Here is a 12123-nt window from a genome sequence, read left to right as displayed (position 1 = left end):
TGTATATTCATATTTCAAGGCTGGATTTTTATTTATTCACTTAATCAAAAATTTAAGAGATTACAGCTTTTTATTTTCAACATTACGTCCACGCAGACAAATCTGAGGCTCAGCAGGATTAAGAAACATTAAGATGGAGAACCTGATGTTGAAGTTTTAAGTTTAAGTCACATGTTCTGGAAGAGTTGAGGAAACAGAAAACATGGCTCGTGACTTTGTTGTTGTCGCGCTCTGAGCCGGAGACAATAAATGTTAAAGTGGAAAAGTAACTCTGATCCAATAAATCACAGTGTGGACGAACCTGAAGTGTTTCTTGTGCGGCGTTTTATTGGCGTCTCCAGGCGGCTCAGACGTCACCGTGAAAAGACTTGACCTGATGGAAAGGTCAACGTCGGTCTCCACCGCTCCACCTTCAATCTCCGCCCGGACACCACGCCGCTGTCACCGCTCTCAGCTCGGCTGTCCATCACGCCGGGCAGGGATATTATTGTTCTGACGCAGGTGGAGGGCTGTCGTTCTGATGACGGATGAGCCGCTGCGACCGGAGAGAACCATGGGAAAAAAATAAATAAATAAAAATAAAAATCCAACCCTGGAGAAATGAGAAACTGGAGTGTACGACGGCTGTCAGACACTTTACAACATCTGAGAGAAAGGTTTGGACTTGGACTGTAAAATCATCATCATCATCATCATCATCATCATCATCATCATCATCATCATCATCATCATCATCATCATCAACAGATCAGCTGACATCAAACCTGACTCTCTCTGAGGCTTTTTACCTGCTTCCAGACAGAGTTTTACAGTGAGCAGCTGAGGTGTTGGGCGCACATGTATTTTAATATTGTTCGATATTAACAACTAAATATTTACTGTCTCACACATTAGGACTCATGATGAATAATGATTAAACTTGTTACTAGAGATTCTGTTGATTCAACTACTTCTTTTTATTAAGCAAACTTACATATGACAGAGAAATTCAGCTTTAACTTCATCCACAACTATTTTTTGATTTTAAATAGTTGATTGTAAATTGTACACTACAGTTTTTAATTAATCCATTTATTACACTCTTTTAAACATGTTTCCAGTGTTGTAAATTGTTTAAATTAATGTAGTTTATAATGTCCAATAAAGTTATTTATGAAGCTGCTTTAACTTTGTTGATGGTTTTTATAGAACAGACCTGGTATGAATTTTCACAACAGTAACACGTACATCATTGTGTGACTATTTCTTTGTTAGTTTTAATCAACAACATAAATACTAGAAATATTTAAATGTTGTCCGACGACACTGACAATGAAGGATCAAGAAACATGCAGATGTTAATTGGTAAATACTTTCACCTGTGGAGGTGGTGACAGCTAGAGATGATCCATCACTTAATCTCAGTTTAATATTATAAATTCTGATCTTAAAAGTGTTGCTACCATCACCTGTCGACAACAGCAGAAATGAAGCTGCAGGTAAGAAACTGAACCTGTGAACACTGAAGACAGAATAATAAACTAACTCATCAGCAGTTGGTCTGTCATTTCATCAGAGGAAGATGAACTGGGAGGTTTTCTACCATCATCATCATCATCATCATCACAGCACATTAGAGAACTAAGGATGTCCATGCAGTCTCCCTTCTCCACAGCCACATGAATGGAAACTAATGAGCTGCTCTGTACATGAGCTCCTCCTTCTGTTGGCACAGATCACTCAGTTTTCAGTGTGGAAACCTTCAAATCACAATCAAAGACAAACACTTGAGTTAAGATGCGGTGGATCACAGGTAATCACAAATATCGATCAGCTGTCAGGACAGGTGCATAAATCTCTGCTTCAGTTGAGGACAGGTTTGAGTTTTAAATGAACAATCTTCTATATGAAAAATATTTGTCTACACATTTTATATACGTCACGTTATCTTAACTTGAACTATCAGGACGTCTTGATGGACAATGTATTAACTGACATTAACGCTGCGCATTACACTGACGCAGATCACTGTCTCGTACTTGTACACTCAGACCGAGAGGAGCAGGAAACACATGGAGGAGCAGAAGCGTAAACTCCAGAGACCGGCGAGACACTGACGTCAGCACGTCAGGACGCAAACACTCACTGCTGGTAATGAAAGGTGATGTACTCTGAGTAAACTTGTTACTGTGCTACATTTTTAAAAGGGGAAGAGGAGGATAAAACATGTTATATGGGGATGATAATAATAATATATGATAAAAGTATTAAACAACATCTTTAGGCTGCCAGGGAGCCAGTATCAGTTCCCAGGTGAAAACAGCACCAAGAGCAATAAATTCATTCCAGTCAGGCTCTTATTGTTAATGATAATTATTAATGTACACTCAGTTGACAATTTATTAGGAACATCCAGCTAAAACTGATATAGTCTAATACAACAGTCCTTCATGAAGATTATACTGTTTATACTGAGGTGTTTCTGTTATTCAGCCTCTTTGTTGATATAAATGGTTTGGACAAAATAATAGAAACTTATAAACTTATATAATTGCTTGTAATACCAAGCAATACACCATGAATGAATAAATCCAAGTTTATGTTAAGTTCTATGTGCTTCTATACAGTACATAATATATACAGTTCATCATACTATTTGCCTTTTTTTCTAAAATCCTAATAAATAACATACATTATGTTTGATCATAATAAATGAGGAAAAATCAGTAAAATAACAGTTTTTCTCTGTAGAAATATTAAAGAAACTTTTCTGTAAATTTATTGTTTTTACACTTTATTTGAATTAAGATATTTTACTTTATTTTTCATGGTTTTTGTTTGGCAGCCTCTCCTGCCCGTCATTTGACCATTTTTTAAGTTTTTTTTCGAGTGTACATATGTATGATGATTTTATATATTATATATATTCATTTTATACATATATATATTTATATATTTATGTTTTTGTTTATTCTCTCCTCGTGTGGACTAGTGATCTGCTAGAAATGTACCACTGGGCCCATCTGACCCTCTGCACACAATCATGGACAAAACAAGCAGCAAATCTGGGACTAAGGAAGCTTCAGAGAAACCAGCTGGGAACCAGGTAAAACACTTTAACAAACAGGCGTCTCAGTCTGGACTCAAACTGTTTCTCAGTAGTTTGGGGACTGAGTGGATGACGAGAGCTCAAGCTCCTTAATAAGCGGCAGATTTCTAATAAATTAGTGCTAATAGCTCACTATTTATATCAGACTAATGTGGCATAATGAGCTACGCCCTCAATTACAGCATGTTTCATTATATAATTGAATATTCATCCTGGTTTCATTTGATTCAGAGAGAGAGAGAGAGAGAGAGAGAGAGAGAGAGAGGAGAGCTCAGTCTGCAGGATGAAAAACGATTAAAGTTTAAAGAGTTGCCTGAAGAGATCCAAGTTTCACAGAGAGAGAGAGAGAGACAGAGAGATACTCACTCTGTTCAGAAAACTGAACGCAAACATGGATTCAAGTTTTACAGTTTGTCTAATTATTAATAGTTCCCTCTTTTATTTTTATGCACTCACAGCACTTTGGTTAAGGTCAGTGAGAAATGGTGCTTTTGGTTGAATAAACAGCTTGTGAAGTGTCTGAACTTCTTCTGCATTAAACCAGACCAAGATGTTTCCTGAACCTGAACCAGGTTCTGTCTGAACATCTGCTCACAGCTGGACTTTGAACTGATACTGATATCGATGCTGATACATTCAATATCAGCGTATTTGCAACTTGTCAAATACATGAACTAAGAACATGTCCTCATTATGTAGAAAACATATAATCCCCTCATCGTTACGTGTCCTTCAAAATGTATTTGATGTTCCTCCATTCTTATTGCACATTGTACATATTTATATTGTTTTAATAATTTTTTTCAATTCATATTTAAGCTTCCTGACCTGCTTGTTTTTGCTTTATCTCTCTTTATATTTTTTCTTCTTACCATGTTGATTTTTACGCACCACAATCACTTCATATGTGATGTGTGTCAGCAAGTGCTCACAGTATCTCATTGTGTTTCATGTATTAAATCTGTGACACAGTTTATAAAATGTTAATAATGAACTCTATCTATCTATTGATCTGGACTGAATTGAATTTGTTGCTGCTGGTTGCCCCGTGTGTTTGGTTTTTGTTCCGTCACACTGCAGTGTTGATATTTGACTCCAGTAATTAATTAATCCCGATTGGGACTGTTTTCCCTCGGGGGCTCGTTGATTTAGTTTCTGATTCATCCAAGCTTCAGTGAAGAGGATAATGATGATGAAAAGAGTTTTCTGTTCAGGCTGAGATGAAACAACAATTTTCCCATCAAAGATTTGAAACTTAATTACACATAAATAATAACATTTAAAAAAAAAAACACTGACATTCCCAGTGGGTCTCTATTGGGTAAAAATCTGGTCCTCACATTGGCACTTCAATGGTTTTTATTCTTATTTTTATTCATTTTCTTTCAGATTTTACTCATGTTTATTCTACTTTGTAAAATTCTCGTATTGATTATAGCCACTTTAAAGCAGTCGGACATTATTATCTGTCTTGTTCCAGCTCAGTATTGGAGGGATTGTGTGTTTGTATTGGACTACAATAAAGGTAAGTTTAAACTTCATTATAAATCCTCCCTGTTCTCTGAACACTGTTGGTCGAGTTCTTATTCTCTCAGCGTCACTCCTGTTCGTCCCAGACACGACTAATAAAGTTGAGTTGAAAATTGTTTAACTCCCTCGAGGTCCTGAAGAAGCCTCCAGCTCAGAGCCACCAGGAAGTCGACTCCCTGTCACCTTCCATCTCCTCGTCCTGAGCGTCTCTCCCGGGTTTGGAGATCGTCATGACGACCTGACGCGAGGATCTGACGTCGGGGAGCTTTCGGACACTGGTACGTCTGTCTCTGTCAGCAGGAAGTCTCTGGTTTGATGGGATGATGGGAGTCATGCAGATGCTCAGCGAGAAATTAACCATTTAGATTGTGAATATGTGATCAGTCTCTGAGGTCATCCTGAAATACTCACACAGGAACAAACAGGCTTTTATTTTGCTATTCTTGTATTTTCTACTGTGTGTGTGTGTGTGTGTGTGTGTGTGTGTGTGTGTGTGTGTGTGTGTGTGTGTGTGTGTGTGAGATGGGAGGTGCGGAGGCTGCTCGCACAGACGAGGTCAGAGGTCGTCAGAAGACAAGCAAGTGCCGTTGTGGAATCCGCTGAGTGGCACACTTCCTGTTTGACCTCTGACCTCGAGCATCCATCCCATAATCACATCCCCGCTCCGTCCTCTGTCCGCTGTCGACTCACACATCAACATCAACACTGAAGTAAATCTACAGCAGCAGGTTCAGTTTGTCACATAAAGTGCAGAGAGACACTTTAACACACAGAGCTATATTTTATAATAATTAAATTATCTATTTTAGTTATCTTAATCTTAATATGGGCCCCAAATTATGTTTTTATATTTTTTAGATTCAGCTCCAAAACACAAACTTTGTGTCTGTTGTATTTTTGTGTGTTTGCAGACACAAAGAACGACCTGGCTGAGACTCTTTGAGGGTCTTGCTCCTGTGTGTGAGGGGTCGGCGGCTTTTTACACATCTGTGCCAAATGTCCAAACTGTTGTTCATTTACTTTAAATGTTATTTGTGTTTAATTATCTCTTATTTGTTTTCATCGCAGATCCAGATCCTTTTGTTTCCATCTCTTGGTCTTTGTGAAATCACATGAAGCATCTTTTCCTAGAAAAAGTGCTTTTTAAAGACATTTATTATTGTTGTCTCTGGCCTTGTTATTATTATTTTTCTCTGTATCTTTGTCCCTTTCACTTGTGACCAAACTGTCGCAGCAGCGTCTCGTCGTGTAAAAAACTCTCCTTCATCAAGGTCGTCCCGAAAACTCGCTGCCATCATCATCATTAACAAACTGCTTCGTTTTCCAGAAACAACAAAAAACAAAAAAACAGCCACGTCTGCGTAAAAATAACACAACATTAAACTTAAACGACTGAGCCCTTTACACACACACACACACACACACACACACACACTTTTTTTCCTCTGGCTGTTAGCAGTTAATAAATAAAGGAAATGAGCAGAGAGAGCTCATTAATATCAGTGAAGGTGAACAGCTAACAGCCCCAGGAGGCTGCTGCTGCTGTTTATACAGGAAATGAATGGAGAGAGATGACCAGAGCTAATGCTAATGCTAACACACACACACACACACACACACACACACACACACAAACACACACACATAAAGTGAGAGACTCTTATGTTCCTGTCCATAAAATAGATCATATACATTTAACTATGGGAAAATATTGATTATAGATTATAGATTGTTGTGTCTGTGTTCTCTCTTCATTTTCTTCCTCCTCCTTGTTTTCCTCGTCTTCTTTTCTCTCTCAGGACCTCCGTCACCACTGTTGTTGGAAACCATTGTGTGTGTGTGTGTGTGTGTGTGTGTGTGTGTGTGTGTGTGTGACCTTGGTTGGACTAATTATTTATATGGAGGACACAGCACGTTTTTCTGCCTCTAATGATTCATAAACAATTTTAACAGGATGAACTCCATCAGGACCTTAATTAGTCCAACACACACACACACACACACCCACACACACACACACACACACACACACACACACACACACCATATATTTTAGTGGAAAGTGGAGACAGACTGAAGAGGACGTTCACCATCATGTAGCACCACCTGTTGTCACCTGCTTTGTGTAGGTCTGTTATTGCATCACTTGATTGACTAATTGATTAATCAAGTAATTGATGAAGCTCCACCAATTTAAATAATTTTAAATACTGTTTGCTGGTTAATATTTTATCCCAATATGTGTTGAATACTAAACTAAACTAAAGTTGTGTGTGAGTGAAGCTCAGGTGAGTGTCAGCAGGTTGGAGCAGGTGAACGAGGCACAGCTGGAGGTCAATCAGGCGGCAGGCGGAGCCAAACTCCAGCTCTACAAAACTACCTGCTGCCCAGGTGAGTGTGTTTCAAACAGAGGAAACAGTGAACACGCTAACACAATGTCGATGAGATCACTCTTCTGTCTGTTCTGTGGCGCTTTAGCAGCAGCAGCAGCAGCAGCTCAGTCTGACTTAAACTGGAGGATTCCGTCTGCGGACCAGAGACCAGATCCACCTGAAGTCCAGGAGCCAGCAGGTAGAACTGATCCACATCACAGGGATCAATACAACAATGATCAGTGGAAACATTGACACCTGAACTCTTTAAAGTTCCTGGTTCAGTGATAAAGATCAAGAGTGACATGCTCATTAATAAGTCAGGTGTTAATATTTGAGTTTAAGCTTTAAACTGAATGTTTGTCTCTTTAGAAACGTTCAGCAGCAGATCAGAGATTATTCACCTGAAGGGACAAGAAAACTTTAAATGGTTTCTTCAGCCTCAATTCATGAGTCAGAACCAAAGTCACAAAGAAAAGTTCAGCTTTCTGGCCTTCCATTGGGTTACTTTATACTTCTGCTCCATTACAATTGATAGGTAAAATGTTTTATTTTCTTCAACCTCTCTAAATGAATTATGGTCTGTGACCTGTCTGTCAGATGAACAAACATGGTGTTGCAGTTAAAAAAAAAAAAAAAAAAAAAAAATTATTTTTTTTAAATCTTTCCTCACCACTTTTCCTTGACCTTAAATGAAAAACATGAGGTCAAGAAAAGACGTGAAGGAGAACTCATAAGGAAAAGAGAACAAAAGATGATTTAAAAAAAAAAAAAAAAAACTATTTTCCTAATCACAAAATGAAGCTGACAGGATTGAAATATTGAAATTTCACATGAAAGGAACAAAACAAATCAGACTGATGGATAATGTCACCCTCAGCCGTCCAACAGGAGAAGCAGTCATTCCACCAACCTTTAACATGGAGGTATCCGGAGCCGCCGGCTGAGGAGGAGCCTCACTATCCTCCGGATTTTGAGCTGAAAGCTCCGCCGGCGGCCGCCAGTGTCGGCGCCGTCTGCGGGGAGAGCTCTGTCCGGGTGGAGGCCAACAAAGACCTGCTGGGGATCGGTAAACCTGTCCTGTCTGCGGACGTGACGCTGGGAGGGTGTCCTGCCACAGGAGAGGATCCTGAAACTCAGGTCCTGGTCTTTGAGTCGGAGCTGCACGGATGCGGCAGCCAGCTGCTGGTGAGGACGACACTCTGGGGCGTCCATCTTGTCGCGCCAAAAACATGACGTTTTGTTTAGGTTCAGATGGATCTAATCTTCCAGTAACTGACCTGAGACTCCAAGTTTACAGATTTTTGACACAAAGCATAAATCTCATGTTTGTGTAGGTTGTAAGTGTAACAGTGGTTGGCGAGAGCTCAGCAACTCCTCCGACCTGAACGACCACACGGGTCGTTTGTTCCAACCCTCTGATACGACCCTCAGGAGCGTCGCCGTGGTTACTATAATACCAGTCATGGCTTGGTTAGGTTTAGGAAAAGATCGTGATTTGTCGTTAAGATAAGTACTTCCTCAACATTAGACGATCTTTTGTTGTCATGGTTACAGTAATAACAACGTGGCTCACTTTGGTCACAGATAACAAATGTAAAAAGCTACTTTCACGTGGGAATCGAACAGTGCTCTCCTGGTCTCTCTTTATACTACGTCACCGACACTTTTCCCTTCGTTCTTATCATAATTACTACGACCACTAGGTATCGCCTAGCAACAAAATGGGTCATAATAACCAGACGGTAAAGGTGCTGTGACGCCAAAACCAGGAGCTAAATGAGGCTGGAGGTCGGAAACAATTCTCTCTGGATTCTTGGAGACACTTGACCGTTAGCTGGTTAATTTCCGTGTCCAAAATATGGAGGTTGATTATGTGTCGTCCTGCCTGTTACTTCCTGTCTGTTTTCAGATGTCCGAGGACTCGTTCGTCTACATCTTCATGCTGATCTACACCCCGAGTCCTCTGGGAGACAGTTCCATCGTCAGGACCAGAGAAGTCTCTGTCCGCATCGAGTGTCACTACTTGAGGTCAGACTCGACCACTCAACCTGTTTTTTTAGTCTTCAGTCATTTCACTGTCTGCTTTGTTTAAATGTTTCCTGACGTTTTGGCTTCTGTTATTGGGGAAACATTAAAGGTGTTTTGTTTTTTTTATTGTCTCTTTTTAGGAAGCACGATGTGAGCAGTGCATTGTTGAAGCCGACCTGGATTCCGTTCAGTGACACCAAAGTTTCAGAGGAGAATCTGGACTTCTCCCTCAGACTCATGACTGGTGGGTGCTTGTTCTGTATTGAACATTAGTGATCCTTGCAATGATTGAGACTAATGCTAAAAGACTTGACTTAAAAAATCAATCAGTCTGTCTCTGTACTAAAGAGCCACAGTGTTTTTCAGTTTGTCTGATGGTAGAAATCCTCTTTGATTACCTCTAAATTAAAGGTTAAATGTCCTGACGAGTGCGTTTCTGTCTCTCAGACGACTGGCAGTTCCCTCGTCCTTCCACCCAGTTCCTGCTGGGAGACATGATGAAGTTTGAAGTGTCGGTCAAACAGTTTCATCACGCCCCTCTCAGGGTGACGGTGGACAGCTGTGTGGCCACCGTGGTCCCAAACATCGACACCGTCCCTCGATACGTCTTCATGGGAAACAACGGGTCAGTTCACTGTGCTGGTGATTTTTAGTTTCAAACTCCTTATGATCCCTTGTGTTGTGTTCGGGCGCCTCTGTCTGACAAGTGTTCTGTGTTGCGTTCAGGTGTCTGTTTGACAGTCAGCTGACGGGCTCCAGCTCTCGGTTCCTGCCTCGGTCTCAGGACGACACGCTGCAGTTCAAGGTGGAGGCGTTCAGGTTCCAGCAGGATGAAAGCGGCGTGGTGCGACTCAAACACTCTGCACTTTGAACTTTCATTATTTCAACATCAAACTTTGATTTAAAGCCTCTTTGTCTCTTCAGATCTACATCACCTGCAGCCTCAGAGCCACAGCAGCTACTGCAGCTGTTGACGTCACCAACAAGGCCTGTTCATTCTCCAACGGGTGAGACGCCACCAACACTTCAGTTCCCATCATCCTCTCTGCTGCAAACACTACAAATACTTCTTTAAATGATTAACTGACATTGTGATTTGGTTCTGAAATAAGACAAAGCAAAGGGAAAGTCTTAAGTGGAAAAGCTTACAAGACAATTAAATTGCAGAGTCAGAAATATTATTTTCCATTTCCATGAAGAGACTTTGCTGAATATGTTTAAAGTTTTTCTAATGAATAATTGACACAAACTCTAAAATTATTAAACAACCATCAGAAAAAAGTTAATAAAAATGTGTTGCTGAGGTGATGGATATAAAAAATCTCCTGATGTGATGAGACACAATCTTAAACAGCTGTACTGGAAGAGGAATAAGAGCTTTTGATTGACAGGTGGATGGAGGTCAGTGGCAGCCATCAGGCCTGTTCCTGCTGCGACACAGACTGTGGGACAGGAAGCCAGAGTCACCTGACCGGGACAGGTAAGTGGGTGTGTGCGTGGCTGGTTGGATCAACATGACATTTTTATAGAAACCTTTTTTGTCTTAATTGTGGAGAGATTTATATTCGTTAGTTGGATTTTGCACTAATAAAGCTGTTGCATGGTTGATGGTGACTTACGTCAGAGGGTCAGCTAATAGTACAGATGGTTCTCAGACTGTGGCAGCTCTAGTCTACAATATCAATATTATTTATTTAATGTCAGACAAACTTTAGTAAGTGGGATATGAAGATAAATAACACTGTGCAGATGTGAAGCCCTGACAGTTGGTAATGTCAACTATCGTCTTGTTTTGTCTTTCCTGTGTATTTAATGTTTTCAGTTAATTCATGTAAGATTTAAAGGGACAGTAATCACTTCTGTCCATCGCCTATAAAAATATTTTAGTAGCCGACCCTCTAATACAGAACGTCATTAAAACAACTGGAGAATAAGTTCAAGCTGAATAGTCTGAACATTTTCTGAGGATCAGATCTAACAGGAAGTTTCTGTGACGACTCTTACTGCCTCCTGTTGTCGCCTAGCTACATACATTTCCTGTGGCTCCATCTTTACATGTGAAGGACACTTGTGGGGAAAAAAATACCAATAAATAACTACAAATTTGAAAGTGACAATTCAGCAGCTTTACTACAAGGTTACATCTGAAGTCACATTCATTCTTCTATAAATACCTGTTTTTGTGTATGAAATGGTGTATGCATGTGTTTTTGTTTTACTTTTTTATTTTACATTAAGATTATTAGTGGATGAATATTAATCAGGGTAATTCTAATTGACTTGAGAGTTTTTCTTTTTAAAAGGCACAAATCAACAGGAACCTGCTGTAAAGCTGTTGGTGTGATTGTGTTTCAGGTTCCCGGTGGGAACAGGAAACGACGGTCGGGCCAATCACGGTGAAGGAGAGACCTCTACAAAAAAAATAAATAACTGAATGAAGAGAATGAGATTAAAGCTCTTGTGTTCTAATGAGAAACTGGTGCATGTGTTTTTGTTGTCATGGTGAAATCTTGAAAGAGTTTCCATGATGTTATTGATGTGGCCCTCTGAGTTTACACAGATGCCATAACTTACTGTGTTTAACTTACTGAAGTCATTCAACCCGTTACTGTGTTGATTCTAGAGACTGACCCAACACTTGTTCTCAGATCGCTGTGCAGGGACATCTGCTCTGCACCTCCACCATCGTCCATTTTGCATGATAACACCTGAGTGGACACTGCTGGAGAGGCCGTGTCACCATGCATCATACACATGACTGTTTCCTATATATAACCCTGACCTACACCACCACCCTCCTCCTCCTCCTCGCCATCGAGCCGCCGCGGCCTGAGAGTCGGGAGGCAGCGGCATCCATCACGGGCCGGAGAGGAGCTTCCTGTCAGGCTCATCCGTCTCTGCTCTCCGTCTCTCAGGGGAGGACGGGACGACCTCAAACTGAGAAGTCACAGGGTCAAACTCGACAGTCTTCAAAATAAAAGTCTCTGCAATCGGAGCACAGAGATGATTTTATTTTGTCTTTATTTATCCATTACTTTTACTAAATTTAACACTTAAACATTATCCAAAGAGCCAAGATAACTTTCAGTTTTTTACAAGTCT

The 12123-nt window shown here is 40.3% G+C and overlaps 1 protein-coding gene across 1 annotated transcript; it reads left to right on the top strand.

The window, feature by feature from the left end:
- The first annotated feature begins 7049 nt into the window (after nt 1-7049).
- Nucleotides 7050-11496, top strand: LOC130176467 (zona pellucida sperm-binding protein 3-like). Its single transcript, XM_056387584.1, has 9 exons — nt 7050-7189; nt 7871-8178; nt 8903-9021; nt 9162-9265; nt 9469-9646; nt 9748-9865; nt 9946-10028; nt 10413-10501; nt 11377-11496. The coding sequence occupies exons 1-9, from the start codon at nt 7054-7056 to the stop codon at nt 11445-11447; spliced, it is 1206 nt and encodes a 401-aa protein (XP_056243559.1). The 5' UTR covers nt 7050-7053; the 3' UTR covers nt 11448-11496.
- Nucleotides 11497-12123: the final 627 nt, after the last annotated feature.

This window comes from Seriola aureovittata, chromosome 10 (genome assembly GCF_021018895.1).
Source record: "Seriola aureovittata isolate HTS-2021-v1 ecotype China chromosome 10, ASM2101889v1, whole genome shotgun sequence".
Lineage (NCBI taxonomy): Eukaryota > Metazoa > Chordata > Actinopteri > Carangiformes > Carangidae > Seriola > Seriola aureovittata.
The sequence above is the reverse complement of the archived record's forward strand: the minus strand, read 5'-3'. Positions and strand labels throughout refer to the sequence as shown.